Source organism: Nelumbo lutea, chromosome 1 (assembly GCF_056320005.1).
Source record: "Nelumbo lutea isolate HS-2025 chromosome 1, American lotus-T2T, whole genome shotgun sequence".
Lineage (NCBI taxonomy): Eukaryota > Viridiplantae > Streptophyta > Magnoliopsida > Proteales > Nelumbonaceae > Nelumbo > Nelumbo lutea.
This window is the reverse complement of record NC_142684.1, coordinates 71,997,039-72,017,622: the sequence shown is the minus strand read 5'-3', so window position 1 is coordinate 72,017,622 and position 20,584 is coordinate 71,997,039. Positions and strand designations below refer to the sequence as shown.

The 20,584-nt window shown below is 39.7% G+C and overlaps 1 protein-coding gene across 1 annotated transcript; it reads left to right on the top strand.

Moving 5' to 3' along the window:
• Nucleotides 1–1,376: 1,376 nt before the first annotated feature.
• On the top strand, nt 1,377–17,400 carry LOC148875272 (O-fucosyltransferase 2-like). The gene is made up of 10 exons (XM_088964363.1): nt 1,377–2,153; nt 3,406–3,495; nt 3,594–3,693; nt 3,998–4,059; nt 4,209–4,297; nt 14,346–14,466; nt 14,587–14,730; nt 14,882–15,219; nt 15,349–15,589; nt 16,898–17,400. Exons 1-10 carry the CDS (start codon nt 1,590–1,592, stop codon nt 17,207–17,209), a joined length of 2,061 nt encoding a protein of 686 aa, XP_088820489.1. The 5' UTR covers nt 1,377–1,589; the 3' UTR covers nt 17,210–17,400.
• Nucleotides 17,401–20,584: the final 3,184 nt, after the last annotated feature.

The window sequence follows — 20,584 nt, the reverse complement described above, 5'->3', positions numbered from 1 at the left end:
CAAAGATGTCCAGGGCCACTGTAGAGCTCGAATTCTTCGGCATGGAGAACAAGAACCCTAACAAATCTCAGTTTCAAAAGCTTCTCGATCAACGAAAAACTATTCGATGTCTACCTCTTACTGCAGCGCACGAGCTGACAAGGGTTTGCGCTGCAGGTTATAAATTGATAAGCGCACGATTTCAGACTTGTCAGCGGATAAGAGAAGGAAGAGGAAGATGAGGGTTTTGTGCACTAACACTGTTCCTCGTCTTCCTCCATTTTGTGCACTGACATGGGCGGATATCTATTTTGCGCACTGATATGGGCGGATAAGAAAAGGAAGAGGAACAATGTACACTGACACGGGTGAATCCATTGTTCCTTTCATTCCTCTTCCTTCTCTCATTTGCCCATGTCAGTGTGCAAAACGGAGGAAGATCCACTCATGAGAGTGCGCAAAACCCTCGTCTTCCCCTTTCTTCTCTTATCCGCCCTCGTCTTCCTCCAAGCCTCGTCGTCGTCTTGAAATCTAATGTATTCCTATGAATACAAAGGCAGGAGAGGAAGACGAGGAACAGTATCACTACCTTGATATTTTTTCAAAAAAATTATTCTATTTTAATTATTTTATAAAAATACTATTTTTATTGATATTCAGGACAAAAATTTATCCTCATCAGCTAAACACCCTATAAAAAATAATGAAATTTGTTGATGGAATGATAAATGTCCTTGGCCTTTCAAAGGCCTTTATTTTGTTTTGGTCAAAGGCCTCTAGTTAGTAATGATTTTACTACCACGTGGTGTTAAATCAAAGACACCAATGTATTTGTTATGGCCCCACCTTGATTTAGATGAAGTGGTCCTACGCTAAAACTGTAAATCCAAAGCTTGGCCCATGATATCAAATTTACATTATAGGTGCTGGTCATCTAGATCTAGCCCAGACGAGGAAAAAATTGCAAAGGAAAACTAATGCTACACGAAAGATATGATATCGAAGAAAGAGTTTTGACCGATCAAAATCCTTTTGGGTTAAACAAGTGGGCCATTTAAGCGATTATTATTTGTGGGCCTGGGCCACATATATTCATTTACTGTATCCCCTCTCCATTACCCAAAGGCCCAAACTAAAACCGATCAAACCTACTAAGACACCCAACATCGGCGGGATTCGATCCCGAGTCTCTTCTACCGTGTTACGACCATACAAACGCCTAACAGCACATCCTAACCGTTTATTGCGAACATTTCCCATCTCCCAATGGCAGGTACTGAAGTACGGGAAATATTCTTAATTCACGGCGAGATGTGCATGTGGGGCGCAGATGTGAACTCCTCACTCTCACCCAAGACGCCAAGTATTTTAAGACAAAGAATCGTCAGTTAGAGTTCCACCTCAGACAGTCCACCCTTGCATTATTATTTGCAGGAAATCCTCTTCACGCGTTCGTCGGTTTCTTCTTTCTTTGTCTGAAAATTCACGGGAATTTTGAAAAGCCGAATTCAGAGCCGATGAGTTAGGATTACCGTCTTATTGCTTCAACGCTCGTCTCTCAATATCTCTCATCCTGTTTGTTGAAAAGAAAAAGCTGGAGTAGCTCAGTCATGGCTTCTGATGTGTCAGTTAAAGCTGACGACAGCATAGACGGAGTAGATGAAGCAAGATTCCACGAATTTGAAGAAATTAGGGCTTCAGATCGATCTGATAGCAATGCATGGTCGAGTTCTTTCCACGCCAGGTCACATTCAACAACTCCAAGGAGCAGACCAAGCTCCCCGAGAAGTCCAGCTGACTCTCGTGATTCTGGTTTCGGGGCAGGCTACGGATCCTTCCCCAGCAGATTCTCTAATGTTCACAGATCTTATTCTTCTCAATCTCTTTTCGGTTCCTTCGGTTTCAGTGAATGTTGGAAGTGGAAGTCATGGAATAGTTGGAGCAATATGGGGACTATATCAAGACAGGAGCAGCAACAGCAGCTGCAGCTACACCAACGGGCGAAAGGGAAGGCAGGCAGAGTGTGGTATTGGAAGCGAATGAGGACTCTTATTGCTATTGCTACGTTGATTGCTTGTTTTTGCCTGATGAATTGGTTAATGCTTTCTCATCTTCAAGACACGGTTAGCGGTCCCAGAGACGGGTTTCTAAAAGGAAATTCATCATCTGTTCGTGTAAGTATCTTAATGTATATGTTCTAATTGGACACCGTCTAGTGTCACACTCTCAGATATCTTATTTTGTTACCTAACAGGAATGATAGAGAAACTTTAGAAATGAGAAAAGAAATTTGAAAGCAATAAACAGATGGGTGTTTTTGTACCTTAGATCCAGGGGAGAAGTATTCCTTCTTGTGTCCAACTAGAAGTGAAAATTTTCGTTATTTTTTATTATCTAGAAGATATGACAAAGAAACTAATTGAATATGGGAAAAAGAAATTTGAAAGTAATAAACGGACAAACGTTTTCTTTTTCAACTTACAATCAGAGGAGAAACTTTGCTTTTTCTGTCCAGTTAGATATTGCATTGTAAATGTTTGGAAACATCTAATAATAACTTATATGCCCATGTTAGTTCATGATATAAAATAATACAGATCCTATTTAGAAAGCATATTCATTTATTTTTGTCGAGCTCCTTTAGTAGTTTCTTTTCTGGAACTATGAATTATATTGTTAAAAAGGTCCACAAAACATTCTAATAATTATACTGTTTTATGTGTTTCCAAGATTTTATAAAAGAGAATTACTAGATGAATATCTCTAAGACAGCATCAGGCATTCCTACCGTTTCCATGGGCTATTGGGATTACCATCAAAGTAGAAGCTAATAAAAATAGAAATTTCTTAGTGATTGTATGGAATGTAGCTTCCTAGTCTATGTATAGGTTAATAGGTGCACCAATTTAAGTGCACTTTACTTTTATGTAATTGTTCTCATGACCCAGTAGCTGAGATGGTCACTGGGTGTCCCTCCGAATATGGAAGTGTGGGATCAAACCTGTGCAATTGCAGGCTCTCTGTTGTAAGGTCAGTGGACCTCATGTACACGCTGTTCTCTCCCCCACCCCTTAATCCCTGTAATGTGTAATATGCAATGCCAAAAAAAGCAACTTTTACATAATGGTGCGACAAGTGAAACAAACACACTCCTTGCTCCTTTCTTCAGTTGTATAGCAGGGCATTTTGATCCCAACTACATATGTTGCAATGCATACTTTATTACTGGTTTCTAAAGGGATTGAGGATGAGGAAATACTTCATTCAAGAAAAATTATAAAAAAAGGATCTCCTTCGTTCAAGGAGATTTTTTGAAAGCAATGCTATTGTTATATTTGGATATACCATTTTGTCAAGATCAATTTGAGCAGCACACAAGTCATTGGCACAAAGTTGTTTACTTATTTTTTTTTGTAATATTTTCAGGGGAAATTGAGCAAGTTTTCTAAAGGGAAAAAGATTTACAGAGGTAGATATGCTAGGATGCTGGCTTTGGCTGCGCATGCTTTAGCAGAGGTGGGTTTTGGATACAAAGTTTTCTCACGATGAGGCATTTCATGTTCTGGTTTGGAAAATTATTGTTGTTAATGATTTTTTAGAAATCCTATATTCAGGGACAGAGCAAACCTGAGCCTAAAGATTTATGGGAAGAACCCCTGATCTATGCTTCTTCTTGGACACCTTGTGCTGATCAACGCAACTGGGAACCTTCTGGTAACTCTATTTGGGAACTCTTTGTTAAACATCTAATTATATTCATCCATTTTGGTTCATTTGTTGTTTAGGGGTCTGTAACTGTATTAGAATAGTACCTGTACTCTTGTTTTGTTGTTCACATTGCTTCTTTTCATATATACATGTATGTCCATGGGCCCATTTAAGTGTTGCATGTTATGCTGTTACTACTTTGCTATCTGTATTTGCATGTATAGGATAGGGTGATACTGATCTCAACATTGGTGTATGTATGTCATCAGATGTTGGTTTCTAATTTACTTTGTGAAAATTGACATTCCAGAAGGGAACAATGGATACATTATTGTCAGTGCAAATGGTGGAATAAATCAGCAGCGAGTAGCTGTAAGTAATCTTCTACAAAGAAAATTTTCCTGCATCCTACTTCTTGATGTTGAACTTATCTTCAAAAAGTTATTTTCTGAGAGTTGGGAATGTTAAATTTTGCATGCCATTTTCAAATATATAATGTTGTCAAATATGCTTGGTAACAGGTCTGTAATGCTGTTGCAGTTGCTCGGTTACTTAATTCTACTCTTGTCATTCCAAAATTTTTGCTCAGTGATGTTTGGAGAGATGAGAGGTAACATTCTTTTAACACATTAGTGCATTCATATATGTTAATTTTATGCTTGGTCTGATGTTCCTAGTTCAACTATGATGTTTGTCCTTTTACGTTTGTTAAGGTTTAATGGGATTGCATGTCCAAGCTTAACTGAGACTTATAGAATGAAAGTTCTAACAGTTCAAAAGTTGAAAAAAAGGAAAACGGTTTCAATAAATTGTTGTATCCTTTATAAGGATGCATGGGAGTATTTGGCAAGTTTGCTTGGAGTATTTGACAGTTCCTCCTAGGGTTATATGGGTCAATGTTTTGAAAAACATGATTTTTTTTTATAAATAAAGTAGAACATTATATTAATTTAATTTAATAAGTGAAACTAATACAAGTAAACTTGGAGAGGTGCTAGCTGCATACTCTCCAAGGAAAAAATCAAGCTACAACTGTGCCGAATACAAATGGTCCCTGGCTACCCCTTGCTTGGCTAGACAGTCAGCCATAGCATTGGCTGACCTCCCGACCCATTGTACTCTTACAATCAGACCCCTTGTTAACCACTTGAACCTCCTGGTTTCATTCTTATAACACCACACTGCAGACTCAGGATTCTGTAGCCAACCCAAGGTTCAAAGTTTCAATACGTATCGGGTCATATTGACTGATATGTATCGTATCGTGGGCTTCCCGATACACCCCCACAGGGGGTGTTTTGGGATCTAACCCGGTTCAGGGGGTAGACGGACCTTAAAACTGAACCCTCTGAACCAGATTGGAAAAAAAAACTAAAAAAAAAGGACACGAGCCTCGAATTGCATAGCAAACAGCTGTACCAGACTTAACTGAATAGCAAACTATACACCTCGAATTGCAGCAAACAACTCTGCCTAGTGGAGTCCCCAATACCAAGGGGGCCCGAGAAAAGAAGTACCATATTTCCACCCTCATCCCTTATAACCCTTCCCAATCCAGAAGGACCTGGTTGCCTTAACTACTTCCATCAAAATTCAGCTTCAAAACCCCTACAGGAGGAGGTGCCCATCTTACATTTGCTCTAGGTTTTAGGGAAGAGCTACTTGCCACTACAGCCCAATTTCTCCACAAGTCATTAAGGGAGAAATGAAGGAACAGCTCTGAGGATTTCAACCACTGGATAGCCCTATTCAAGATGCATTTCTTTAGTTCTTGTGAATTTCTCTCCTTCTCTTGAAACACTCTAGCATTCCTCTCTTCCCAAACAGTCCAGATCAATGCTGCTCTTGCACACCTCCACATTAATCTTCCTCTCTTTTGGTGCCAGGCAAAAGCAGAAGGATAAAAAAGCATACTTACTTCAGCTGGCCTGCTCCATCTGCAGGGAAAGAATAGAAAATTAGTAAATGGTTGCAGTCTTCACCATAGGACCAACAAAGGATGCATTAGTTAAGGGAGAGACAAAGGAAAGGTCTTCTCTTTTGTAAATTATCCAAGTTGTTTATTTTCCTGTGAAACACTTCCCAGAAAAATGCCCAAACCTTAGGGGTAATAGGCCTGCACCAAACTTCCTTGACAGGAAAAACTGTTGAGAGGGAGGGGAGACCAAGAGACCTGAAAAAGGAAGCACAAGAAAAAGACCCTTTAGGTTGTGGTGACTGGTGACCAAACCCTTTTTATCTGGTTCAAAGGGATCTAAGAAAACTTTTGCAAGAAGACTCAACATCCCGGTTTGGTGCCGACCTAGTAAGACACTCAATTTCCTCATCCCTTAAACTTCTATGAAATCCAAAAGCTACTTTCTCTAGGATTTGCCCCCAGCGAAAGCCCCAAGTAGGTCAAAGGCCAAGTAGAAGTGGAACACTCTAAACACTCTGCAATGGTCTGAACCTCTCTTAATTCCAAGTTAACACCTACTACTTGGCTCACAAGCGATGCTCATTTTGTGGGGGTAAACCTCACCTGCCTTGTTGCTATTTTTAATGCATTAACCATAAATTTAATGCTGAATTTGTAAATTATTATATTGTAGGTTGTAGCTATGGTGTTTAAACCGTTAAGCCTATTTAGGATTTCAAAGAATAAGACAATGACTTTCATGTTAATAACATGATGCTCTAACCAATTAAGCTAGAAGACATTTTTGGAATATTTTAATTCTTTCAGAATTTAGATTGCACTTTTTTGTTTTGAAAAAGGTTATGTATTGTATTAAGATAAAACAAAATGATTGAAGATATACAATCAGCCCAGAACCCCTGTACAAAGAGAATTTGTACTAGGGAAACCCAACAGACCCAATTACAATAAACCCAACCAACAAGAAATTTACATATTTCTGACCAAAAGAAGATCCCTATGAAAAACGAACTTGTATGTCTGAATTTGGACAGTGTGATTTTCTAACAATGAAAGCAACATGCCCGAAACTTTTTAGATTGAATATTCTTGTATAACAAGTTTTTCTTTTGATTTTTTTTTCCAAAAAGTGGCACCTCACTGTATTCAAGTGTGTTCCTTGTCTTGGGCTTTGCCTCTCCTCTCTAGGAACACCTTTTGAGTTGGTTCATTTCTCACTTAAAAAAAAAAACTGGTTTGGGCTCTCTTCAATCATGCTGGAAATTTATTCATCGTAAAAATCTTGCTGGAAAATTCTTCAGACTTATCAATGGTTGTGTAGGGGTCCTTGGGAAGTACATAATGGCCACTTTTTTAAATGGAACTATCCATCCTCTGGAGGTAATTAGTGAAGTATGGGTATTAATAGATATATAAGTGGCAGGCTTTATGGTTAATTGGAGAAAAGTCTCATACAACATCTCCTATTTCTTTCGAAATGTAGGCCTTGTGAATTTTTTCATAGATTTCTTGTATAGGCTTTTCCCCTTTTCCCTCATGCAATCTTTCTTGATTTATCAATGCATAAATCAAGTAAATCATTAACTAATGATATGTTCCATAAATAATTAACTAATAGGGTGGACCTATGAAATATACTTTTTTTAGGACACCCATGGGATAAACTTGAGTAGGGCCATATATTGGGTCAGATTCAAATAATCAGATCTAAATGTCTAGATTTATTCACTCAGATGCTAGATCCAGATTTGATCCTAGATTGGTTGAATCCATATTAAGCCTATTGGGTTGAGTCCAAGTCTTTTAATAGAATATTTGTTATCATAAATTCAAATCGAAATATTAATAACACTGATTCAAAGCAACATTTCAATTGAGAGCATAGAGTTCAAAGCATTGAGCTCTATGCATATATGGTTTCCTAAATAGGTCAATCAAGAATCTTGTCTACATTACCAAAGTGCCATGTGGAGAAGTGATTTGGCTGAAGCTGTCCATGAAGGGATGAGAGATCCATCCCATGGACGCCCAAAGATTGCGAAATAAGGGGCAAATTTTAAAAATTTTTCTCTCCCTTCAACTGGGAATCACATTCCCTATTTAGAAAATCATATTTTTAAGGATCATTCCTGAACCTTAAACTGAACCAGATCTGAACCAAAAGGAATATGAGAGAATTATACCTGATACGGAGAAGTAATATCTCCCAACGAAGGTGTTCACGCCCAAGGAAGGATTCAAAGACTGCTCCCACTGAAGATGGCGCAATGCAGGATGGAGCAGAATCAGTAGTGTTCTTCCCCAAGAACTCTGTCCTTCGCAAGAATCAGTGGAATGGTACGTGAGCACAGCTTCATTTCAATCATTTCTCAAAGAACTGATGTCAAGATCCAATCTTGACTTCTCCCACAACTGGAGATTGAACTGGCAAACAGGGCGGTAAGAATAGGGAGGCGGCAAGAGAGTATTCGCAGGGTGTAGAAAACTCTCTTCTTGATTTCAGCACTAAAGAGGATCTGATGTATGTCTCCTAAAAACTGTCGTCCCTTCCTTTTGTTGACTTAAAAGATCAACTCCTAATCCCATTAGGAGCTGCTTATCCAAATCATATTTGGATCAACCTTTTCTTCTAGTGATAAGGATAAACCCTTATCTTATCTGCAGATTAGATTAGCTTTCTCCTAATCCCATTAGGAGGTTTCTAGATCTGAATCACATTCAGATCTGGACTCTCTGAGTGGATAGGATTAAGACCCTATCCTATCTGCTAATCCATCTCAGAATTCACCCCTTTAATTAACTAAATAAATAGCCCAGTTCGAAATGGGCTTTTAGGCCCATTAAGCTTATGTGCTCACTTAACCTTCCTAACTGCTGCCCAGTTGGGCTTCCTTGAATGGCGTGGGACCCAAGCATTGATCTACACATCAGCCACATGGGTTCGGCCCAGCCTTTGTTACAAGGCCTGGTCGAATACACTGTTAAAGACAGTGCACCCTTTGAAACCCATCGAATGGGCTCTATGGGCCCAACACTTACCCTAAGTGGTCCCTGGGCCAAGCCACCTTGTAACACCCAGGGACTGTGGGCAGATGCAAGATTAGCCCATCAGGTATTATCCTCAATGGTCTTACACTTAACCTCTCAGCCCTTAATGATCATACACTGCCCGACAAGAGAGGACCTCTCCCTCGATTGTAAGGAACAGTGTTGCACTCTCCACTTATATGGATCCCGGGAATTGAAACCCTTTTGCAAACAATTTAGAAACCATAATATATATACTTTTATATCTCATATAAAATACACTTTGCAAAACAAATCTCAACGGTTGAAATCGGCTGCCGACAGTCTTGGTTTCCAACAGTGAGAGTGTATCTCCGATCATTACCTTTGTCCGACAAAGGGGCTGATCCTATCACTATGATCACCCACTCAGATGAATTCTCGGATTGTCTCAAGATACCCAGGTTTTGACCCCCGCTAAGGATCTCACTGATTGGTACATCAAAGACAGCCCAATCCGACATCTAGTGCAGTATCATAATCGAGTCTAGGGGTCGGGTGTAAGTTTTCAGTTTTGCCCATCAATCTCCAAGGTCCAGGGCAATACTGGAAATCTGGTCCAGTTCAAAGATTCAATTAATCCCACACTGTATGTGCCTAGGGTCTCACCCCGGTAGCTGAGACAAGCCACCCCAACCGACTTGGTGGCACCACAGTGTCAGCCTTGTCAGGATAGGTCTCCCCAGACTGACCCACTGGCTGTGAACATTCTAAACTAACACGAGTCTCATTAAGTGTCAAGTTTAAGGGTATTACACAGAAACATACCAAGGGAACATGAATCAAATATGCACTTTTATTCATTTACAATAAACTCATAAAGTACATCATTCTGATTGAAGCTAAGGGCATACAAAATTGTCTAACAGCTCCCACTTGCACTTAGGTCCAATCAGGTACTAGTCGGAGTCCTATGCTTTCCACGTGTTTTTCAAACACTTTCCGTGATAGTGGCTTTGTCAATGGGTCTACTACATTTTCCGCTGACGCTACCTTCTGAATCAGGACGTCCCCTCTACCAACAATCTCCCGCAGTACGTGGTACTTCCTCTCGATGTGCTTCGACTTCGAGTGGGCTCGTGGCTCCTTAGCCTGAGCAATGGCTCCATTGTTGTCACACAACAATGGGATGGGTGATGTGTCGGACGGAACTATTCCCAACTCATGAATGAACTTCTTCATCCACACGGCTTCTTTGGTAGCCTCACTTGCGGCAATGTACTCGGCCTCGGTCGTGGAGTCTGCAGTGGACCCCTGTTTGCTGCTTTTCCAGCAAACAACACACGATCCTATCATGAAAACATATTCAGATGTAGACTTTCTATCATCTGGGTCTGACTGGAAATCGGCATCTGTATACCCTTGGATCTGTAGTGAGCTACCGTCGAATACTAGACAAAACTCTTTTGTCCTTCGAAGGTACTTAGGTATGTTTTTCACAGCAGTCCAATGCTCCTGCCCTGGGTTGGCCTGAAATCTGCTTACTACACTCACTGCCTGAGTTATGTCAGGACGAGTGCACAGCATGGCATACATGATGCTCCCTACGGCTGAGGCATAAGGAACGTCTTTCATGCCATCAATCTCTTCAGAAGTCTTGGGAGACATCTTCTTGGAGAGAGTGACTCCGTGCCTAAAAGGAACATTTCATTTCTTGGAGTTTTCCATGCTGTATCTCTTGACTATTTTGTCAATATAAGCAGATTGGGATAATCCTATTATCCGCTTCGATTTATCTCTATAGAGTCGAAGACCCAGTATATAGGAGGTTTCTCCAAGATCTTTCATGGAGAATTGCTGTGATAGCCATACTTTCACCGTAGTTAACATACCTACATCATTCCCAATGAGTAGAATGTCATCTACATACAGAACCAAGAAGGTAACCTTATCTCCACTGTACTTCCTGTAAACACAGGGTTCATCCGGATTCTGCTCGAAGTCAAACAATTTGACGACAGATTCAAAATGGATGTTCCAACTTCTAGAAGCTTGCTTAAGTCCATAAATGGATCTATTAAGTTTACATACCATGTTTTCCTGACCCGCAGCTATGAAGCCTTGCGGCTGCTGTATATAGATATCTTCAGTAAGATCTCCATTCAGGAATGCAGTTTTGACATCCATTTGCCAAATCTCATAATCATGGTATGTTGCTACAGTTAGCAGGATCCTAATGGATTTAAGCATGGCCACAGGCGAAAAGGTTTTCTCATAATCGATGCCCTCTTTCTAAGTGTACCCTTTCGCCACCAGACGAGCTTTGAAGGTCTCAACCCTACCATCGGGGCCCTTCTTCCTCTTGTAAATCCATTTGCAACCGATTGCTTTTACCTCGGAGGGCGGATCTACTAGAGTCCAGACTCCATTGGTCTCCATTGAGTCCATCTCTGCTCTCATGGCCTCCACCCACTTCTGGGAATCTATGTCCAACATAGCTTCCGTGTAAGACACGGGATCCTCCTCACTAGTCAAGGTTTCCACCAGGTAACTATCCTGGTCATAACCATAACGGACTGGTGGCCTAGATACCCGAGTGGATCTTCTAGGTTGGTTACTACCTGGAACTTGTGGGACATCTCCCACTGCTCCTGAGCTCTCCTCATCAAGAACAACTTCCTGACGATGGGTGTCCAGGATATAGTCGGTTTCCAAGAATTGCACATTACGGCTGCAGAACACTTTCTGCTCACTTGGGTCATAGAAAAGGTAACCTACAGAGCCTTTTGGGTAGCCTACAAATAGGCAACGGCTGGTCTTGGATTCCAACTTGTCTGCACTTGTTCTTTTAACGTGTGCTGGACAATCCCAAATCTTCAAGTGTCTGACACTTGGTTTCTTTCCGGTCCAAAGTTCATATGGAGTATTCGGAACCGATTTGGTTGGAACCCGATTCAGCACATAAATCGCAGTCTCTAATGCGTAACCCCAAAAGGATGTGGGTAACTCTGAGTGTATGAGAAGCGACCGGACCATATCCAATAAGGTCCTATTCCTCCTCTCCGAAACACCGTTAAGTTGTGGTGTAGCAGGAGGAGCTAATTGTGATATTATCCCATTGTCCTTCAAGTACTCCCTGAATTCGTCAGAGAGATACTCACCACCTCGATCTGATCGAAGGGCTTTAATTTCTCTCCCTAACTGTTTCTCGACCTCTTGTCTAAACTCTTTGAACTTTTCAAAGGATTCAGACTTGTGTCTCATTAGGTACATGTAACCGTATCGTGAAAAATTATCTGTGAAGGTGACGAAATACACGTGTTGATTTCGTGTCCTAACACTTAGGGGACCACATACATCAGTATGTATTAGGTCAAGTGTGCCTGTACATCTTTCAGGCTTACCGTTAAATGGCCGTTTCGTCATCTTGCCTTGTAGGCAAGGCTCACAAGTGGGAAGATCTTCTACAGTTAGAAAATCCAAAGGACCATCCTTTACCAACCTTGTGATTCGGTCAACACCGATGTGGCCAAGTCTATGTTCTAAATCCTTCTCTAGAAACTCCCAACGAAGGTGTTCACGCCCAAGGAAGGATCCAAAGACTGCTCCCACTGAAGATGGCGCAATGCAGGATGGAGCAGAATCAGCAGTGTTCTTCCCCAAGAACTCTGTCCTTCGCAAGAATCAGTAGAATGGTACGTGAGCACAACTTCCTTTCAATCCTTTCTCAAAGAACTGATGTCAAGATCCAATCTTGACTTCTCCCACAACTGGAGATCGAATTGGCAAACAGGGCGGCAAGAATAGGGAGGTGGCAAGAGAGTATTCGCAGGGTGTAGAAAACTCTCTTCTTGATTTCAGCACTAAAGAGGATCTGATGTATGTCTCCTAAAAACTGCCGCCCCCTCATTAGGAGCTGCTTATCCAAATCATATTTGGATCAGCCTTTTCTTCTAGTGATAAGGATAAACCCTTATCTTATCTGCAGATTAGATTAGCTTTCTCCTAATCCCATTAGGAGGTTTCTAGATCTGAATCACATTCAGATCTGGACTCTCTGAGTGGATAGGATTAAGACCCTATCCTATCTGCTAATCCATCTCAGAATTCACCCCTTTAATTAACTAAATAAATAGCCCAGTTCGAAATGGGCTTTTAGGCCCATTAAGCTTATGTGCTCACTTAACCTTCCTAACTGCTGCCCAGTTGGGCTTCCTTGAATGGCGTGGGACCCAAGCATTGATCTACACATCAGCCACATGGGTTCGACCCAGCCTTTGTTACAAGGCCTGGTCGAATACACTGTTAAAGACAGTGCACCCCCTGAAACCCATCGAATGGGCTCTATGGGCCCAACACTTACCCTAAGTGGTCCCTGGGCCAAGCCACCTTGTAACACCCAGGGACTGTGGGCAGATGCAAGATTAGCCCATCAGGTATTATCCTCAATGGTCTTACACTTAACCTCTCAGCCCTTAATGATCATACACTGCCCGACAAGAGAGGACCTCTCCCTCGATTGCAAGGAACAGTGTTGCACTCTCCACTTATATGGATCCCGGGAATTGAAACCCTTTTGCAAACAATTTAGAAACCATAATATATATACTTTTATATCTCATATAAAATACACTTTGCAAAACAAATCTCAACGGTTGAAATCGGCTGCCGACAGTCTTGGTTTCCAACAGTGAGAGTGCATCTCCGATCATTACCTTTGTCTGACAAAGGGGCTGATCCTGTCACTATGATCACCCACTCAGATGAATTCTCGGATTGTCTCAAGATACCCAGGTTTTGACCCCCGCTAAGGATCTCACTGATTGGTACATCAAAGACAGCCCAATCCGACATCTAGTGCAGTATCATAATCGAGTCTAGGGGCATACAAAACTGTCTAACAGTCCAAGGTAGGGGATCCTAAAGCTGCTGCACATTGAGTCCCCTGGTCAATGTGCCCATCACTTCACTTGGTCTTGGCATTTGATACTAACCATTCATTTTTTTATTTGAAACAGCCTACAGAACAGGGCTATTCTTAAAAGCTTGAAAATTTAGCAAGGACTTATAAACTAATAAGTGTCCCATAAAATGAGGGTGATCAATGGAGAGGCCAGTAAGTGATGTCCAGACCATGTTGATACATGGAAGATTCTTAGGTCATATAGAAAGGTCTTATCACTTTATAGTTACTTTACTACATAGGGTCATATTATCAAATGAAAAAAGAAACTCTTATTGAGGTGTCTTTCCATCTAGAAGACTGTTATTGTGTTATACTAAAATATACTTATTGTCAAGAACCATCCTTGCCAATTTTGTAGTTTAATTTCTTTTTCTTTATATACTAGTTACATGTTGTTGGTCTCGTCACATGAAATGAAGTCCCCCCCCCCCCCCCCCCCCCCCCCCCCAGTCACAAAGGCTCCATTTGTTTCACTATAGAAAGTGATAAATTGTTTAAATCTACAAAATCAGTTATTTTTTGCCCTTTTACTGCAAAGGCATTGTTTTCTGTCCCCTTTACATGGAAACAACACAGCCAACAGGGGAAAAAAAAACAAAAATAAAACAGAAAACAAAAAAAGTGCTATATCAATATCATCACCATGACAATTATGGCTTAGCAGGTTGGTCAGTTGTTTTGTTTTGTTATTGATATTATACATGTTTTAAACTCACCTCCTCCTTTAGAAATGGAAAAGTGACAGTATCATATTCTATAATTTCTTAGCCAATTCAGCGATATCTATCAGGAAGAGCACTTTATCAACTACTTGAAGCCTGATATTCGGATTGTAAAGGAACTCCCTATGGAACTGCAATCATTGGATTTGGAAGCAATTGGTAGCGTTGTAAGTAGCCTTTAGTTACCACCTTTCTATCAAGATTCTTAGGTCATGTAGACAACTTGTCACTTCCATGGTGTATTTTCCTTGCTTTTGGTTGGCATTACTTATGGGAATTCCTGCCAGGTTACCGATGAAGACATAATGAAAGAATCTAAGCCAAGTTTTTTCCTCAAACACATTCTTCCAATCCTACTCAAGAATAGAGTTGTCCATTTTGTTGGGTTCGGGAACCGTTTGGCATTTGATCCAATTCCATTTCAGTTGCAGGTATCTTAATATAATGATTGCTTTCTGATCCAATAATTGTTTCTTGAGGACATCTATATGTGTCTGTCTATTATATATGATGTACCATTTTCTGTTAATTTTATTTTATTTCTCCTCTTTTTCCACTTCCTAATTGAGGGACTTCATCTAGAGACTCCGATGCAGATGTAACTTCCATGCACTGCGATTTGTACCCAAAATCCAGCAAATTGGTGCTTTGCTCATTCAGAGGATGCGTCAGTATATACATCATCAAGGACCTTTGGATCATTACCTGGTTGGTCCATTTGCAGAGGGATCAAACATGAAAAAGAAAGTGGATTCTCCTGTAACAAACTCCCGATATTTAGCTCTACACCTGAGATTTGAAATTGACATGGTAGCTCATTCTTTATGTGACTTTGGTGGTGGTGAAAGTGAGAGGAAAGAGCTAGAAGAATTTCGCAAGATCCATTTCCCTGCATTGGCTCTTCTTGAGAAGAACCACAAGTATGCTTAATGTGGTTATCATTTGATTTCCAACTAATCTCTTTATAAATTTTTTTATATCTTGGTTATTAATTAAAAGTGCATTTTTGATGTTTCTTTTATTTATTTAAGTTATTTAACGTGTTGCAGGTTACCTTCTGCTGCAGCCCTCCGTTCAGAAGGCCAATGTCCACTAACGCCTGAAGAAGCAGTACTTATGCTTGCAGCTCTTGGTTTCAGCCGTAAGACACGTATATATCTAGCAGGAGCCCAAATTTATGGTGGAAAGTCAAGGTTGGCTGCTTTGACTGGCTTGTATCCTAATTTGGTTACAAAAGAAGATCTGCTTTCATCATCTGAAATTGAACCATTTAAGAACTTCTCATCACAGGTAATCAACTTATTGTATTTATTTTCTTTAGTCTGGTTTTGTTGCTGCAACTGTTATATGTACCTATCTACCTGATTGGGGTCCCTTTGCTTGGTCAAGGGTCTAAGCATGATTTACAGATATACTTTGTATTGGCTCCATACCCTACCTATGTAGGGTTGAATCTTATTTCAGGATCAACCCTAAGGTGACTGACCTAACCTGATTTTAATTCAAATTCACTGCATTCTCCATGCCTTGAATCGAAAAATCACCAACTTTTTGGTTAGGTTTATATTGAGTTTGAGGTCTCAGACTGCTTGACTTCCACCTGGGGTTATTTTGTGGAAATTCTTAATTGGCTGGACCAAATTGTTTCTTTACTTAATTATTTTGAATCTGTAATTTTTGTTTATAACCCTAGAACTTTGACCTTGGGGGCTCATACTATAACCCAGTTAGGGATAGGACTATTTGGTGGCAATCTGCCCCGGATTGGCTGGAACCTTTTATCTGTAATTTTGTTGTGGTTTAATCTATATTTTCACTTTTCAAAAAAATAATAATAATAAAAAGATTGCTTGACTCCACTTGACTTTTTTCTGTTACATGTTTTCTTCCCTTGTGCATATTCTAACATATATTCATTTGTCAGAATATGAACACAGAAAACTAACTTGGTTGATGACAAAATGCCAACACATAAAGCTCAGTTTGGGAAGTCCACAAATACAAATATGTACACTGCAAAACCTTGTATATTGTATATTTGAACCTTGTATTTGCACTGTACATATTTGTATTTGTACTCTTCCCAAACTGAGCCTAAGGTATTATAGGTTTTCAGTTCAATTGTCATTAAATTAATGTAATTAATTGAGAAGTGTTTAAGCTATTGTATCTGATTCACTCCAACCTAGCCCAATGTGAATCACAGCAGCCATCCGATATGGGTTAACTACCTCAAGTCACTCTTTGGGAGTTTGTGTGTGGATTGAATTTCAGCTCTTGAGGGTAATCAGATTGGTCCAACCATACCCGCAGAAACAGATGATCTTTTTTTTTTCTTCGGTTATCACATGGGCTTTGGGCTAATGGCTTAACTTATTTATGGCAACACTTTGGTTCATGATCTATGTAGTAACTTCCTCATGTGAAAGATGAATTAAGAACAAGAAAGATTATTTCCAACAATATTCTTGAGAATGGGTGCGCATAAAAAACTGAAGCAGAAAAAATGGAGCATGTTAGATTATTTTATGTTTTAAAATGCATAAAAGTTCCTTTTATATTTGGTGTTGATGGTATGTGTATTTATCATTTCTGTAGTTAGCAGCACTGGACTTCATTAGTTGTGCCGCTGCCGACGCATTTTCCATGACAGACTCTGGAAGTCAACTATCATCATTAGTTTCAGGCTATCGGATATACTACGGTGGAGGAAGAATGCCAACGATAAGGCCAAACAAGCGCCGACTTGCCGACATATTCTTGAAGAACAATACAATTGAGTGGAAGGTGTTTGAAAAGAGAGTAAGAAAAGCAGTCAGGCAAACCAAGCAGGCTCATGAAAGGCCTGTTGCGAGGAGCATTTACAGGCATCCTAGGTGTCGGCAATGTATGTGCAATACAGAAATATAGGCAGGGTTTTGCAAGAAATTTGGTATCATTGTATCAATTAAAATTTTGAAATTTATTTTGTTTGATTATTAGATTCTGGCTCCAATCAGCGAGAGAATGGGAATTCCTTGTTCAATACAGAACCACAGAAGTGAAAGAAAACGAATATAAATTGATTCTAAAGGGCAATAATATTTCCAATTTCCTGTCAACCTCTAATCGTATTCTGCTACATTTTCTGCTTGTTCCCTTCTCCCCATCTGACAGCAGGATCAGCCAATAATAGAAAGTTCATCTGATCAACGATTAAGCTAGACGATATATTGATCTCCCAGTACAAGGGGCATTAGTTTGTTTCTCAATGTCTTAAGGTTAAAGGGTTAGACCCTGATTTTTTCTTTTTCTTTTAACAACTCGAGAACAATTGAGCAATGCAGTGAGATACTTCGTTGCAGTCAGGTCCCTATGACCGATTAGGAGATGCACTGATAGAGATTATAAATTGTTTGAGCGTCACCTCAAACACAGCTGCAGAAAGACCCAACCCAATATAGCTATTTGAATTCCACTCCAAACTGCCATGGCTTCCATTTCAAGGGGTGGCGAACAGCACTGCTCTTGCATAAAAGAAAGAGAACCGAGCTCGTCCCTCATCAGGACACCAGCGCTTGCTTTCCCATTATGACAAGCACCATCGAAATTGACCTTCAGAACCCCCTGTGCTGGTTTCAGCCATCTCCCATGTGCTAAACTGTTAACTAACTTATAACTAAGGGGATGTTTGGAATCGTGGCTGTTTTTCAAAAAAAAAAAAAATGATGCTACGTCAGGTTCACATAGGCATTTCAGCAAATGCCCATGTATCTCATTGCTTGGTTCAGTCGATTATTAAAAAGTTGGGCATGCCTCGAAAATCAGGACCCACTGATGCATGAAATACCAACATCGGTGAACCATTTCCCCCAATGGTTGACTGATGTGTATCCTATGTTGTGCTTATCTGTCAGCACAGACATGAAAAACGGTGATGAAAATCACCTTACCAAACAACATAATGTTGCTCACTGCCTACATGGTGGGTCTTGGAAGCATGGACGTTTTTTCTTGAAAATCGGTCATAAAAAAGTGTCCACGCTTCCAAACAACATGTAAGATGTTATTATCAATCGTGACATCGTTTCCTAATCTAATAGTTAGGACCTGAAGTGGCGTTTTAAGTCCTTAAAGCTTCCGTTTATTAAATAAGCATTTGTATTTGATTAATCTTCAAAATCGAGAAAAGTACTTGATAAACCGTTTATTGACAAATAGGCGCCATTGGACGCCACATCAGTGAAACAATGAATAAATGCTCAACCGTTGGGGGAAGCCTTTAAATGAAGCTTCTCCCAACGGTTGGTGCACATATAAATCAAAACCCACTTTTGTGAATATCAATGTGTACGGATGAACATGATGAGAAAAATACTAATTTAGTTATGACATAGTAGCGCTTTAATAAACGCCCATCACAAAACATCTACAAAACAAAACACATGCTAAATCCATTCATTTTTTATTGATTCACAGTTGTTTAATATTGTTCTTTTTATTGCCTAGAGAAAAGCTACATAGAATGGACTTTGCTATCATCTTCATATATTTTCATACAACAAATTTTAGTTTCTAAGAGTATGAAGTAAGTGCACATGATAATTTTTTATGATGATGATAGTAAATAATATGTTTTCAAAATTTCTACAATTTTGTTCTTATTTACCACACTTATTTTTATTTATTATAATAAATGCATGATATTAAAGATGTGCCTAAATGTCTATTACAATTTTTTTTGTATTTTGTATTTTGTATACTTTTGTATGTTTTCATCCTTCTTAATTATTATTGTTGTTGTTGTTATTATTAGGGTAAAAGACTTAAACATTCCCTAAGCTTTCAAAAGTTGACTTAAACATACCATGAGGTTTCTAAATGGACTTAAAATACCTTCCCACATATATGTTGGATGGATTTCATGAAAAGACAGTTTTAGCTTTTCTGAATCAATGTCATCTTCTACTTAAACCCCGCCTCTACAGTCTACACAAACTACAGGAGGAATGACTCCATGATTAGGGGTGTAAACGTGTCAAATTCGAATAGGATCAAGCAATATCCGAATTCGAATGCAATTAGAAAAATCGATTCGATATTTGATGGATTTTGAAAATTAATATTCGAATTCGAATCTGATTAAATATTTGAGTATTCGATTTGATTCAAATTTAATTAATTAATTATTTTAGGTAATTAATATATATATATATATATATATAATAAATATTTTGTTTATATAAAATATATAAATATATAAATTATTCATATAATTTAATTATTATATATATAAATTATATTAGACATTTAAATATTTTATATATTATAAATAAGAATTAAATAATCGGTCGAAGTCGGATATTTATCGAATTGAATTAGGTCATATCCGAATTCGAATCTAATTAGCAGCCAACATTGTCCATAAATCGAACATATATTATGATAGGCAGTCCTGAACTGGTTGAAAATTTCATCTAATATTTGTTATTGGAATCTGATGGAGGGTGATTTGGCCCAACCTCATAATAAGGGGACACGTGGACATGACTCGACATAAGTGACAACTCAGCATAACAAGCTTGCTACAACTCAGCGTAACGAGCTCGCTATAACCCAGCTTGACATCTCGCCGCAAATGGCAGCTTGCTACAAGATAATACTCCGTTACCCCGAGCTAAGACTCTCCCAAATAGGGAACACCTCGAGATAAGACCCTCCCAAGTAGGGAGCATCTCGAACTGAAGACACTTTGGGTTAAGCTCGTCACCTCCCTAACTAGAATAAGCTCGCTCCTACCCAAACCTAAGTAGGCTACCTCGGAGACCTGCCTCGGGTAGAAGCACCTCGGAGCATCACCAGCAGCTCGGTGTAAGGTAGCTCGCTGCAGAGTACCTCGGTGTATCGCAGGGGGTTTCCTGCCTAACAACCGTACCTGCCAAACCTGGAGACTACGCCCACGTCTCTTGCCTGGCGGCGTCGTGCCTACCAACCCTGGAGGCTATTTTTTTTTTGTCTGACAAGACCGTACTCTGTAGCGATCACCTTCACCCACCAACTCAACTCTAACAAATAACGGCCGGCCATTCCAAGCCGTTATTTGACAGCAAATCGCCGCAATAGAGATTCAGGAGCGGTTGTACCTGACATGTCAGGATACTAGTATATAAGGGACCCCGACCCCCAGAGGCGAAGGTATTGCGTGATCATCACTCTAGCTCTTTAATTTCTCAACAACTCTCTCTCTCTTTCTCTCCCAGCTTTCAATCACCACAAAAGAGGCATAATGCACAAAGAATTTAAGTG

What these genes read in the sequence shown, in the direction of transcription:
- LOC148875272 (XM_088964363.1), top strand. Translation starts at nt 1,590, where the DNA reads ATGGCTTCTGATGTGTCAGTTAAAGCTGACGACAGCATAGACGGAGTA. An exon ending in GATGTTTGGAGAGATGAGAG is followed by an intron (nt 4,298 to 14,345) that starts GTAACATTCTTT and finishes ATAATTTCTTAG; the next exon opens with CCAATTCAGCGATATCTATC. An exon ending in CAATTCCATTTCAGTTGCAG is followed by an intron (nt 14,731 to 14,881) that starts GTATCTTAATAT and finishes GACTTCATCTAG; the next exon opens with AGACTCCGATGCAGATGTAA.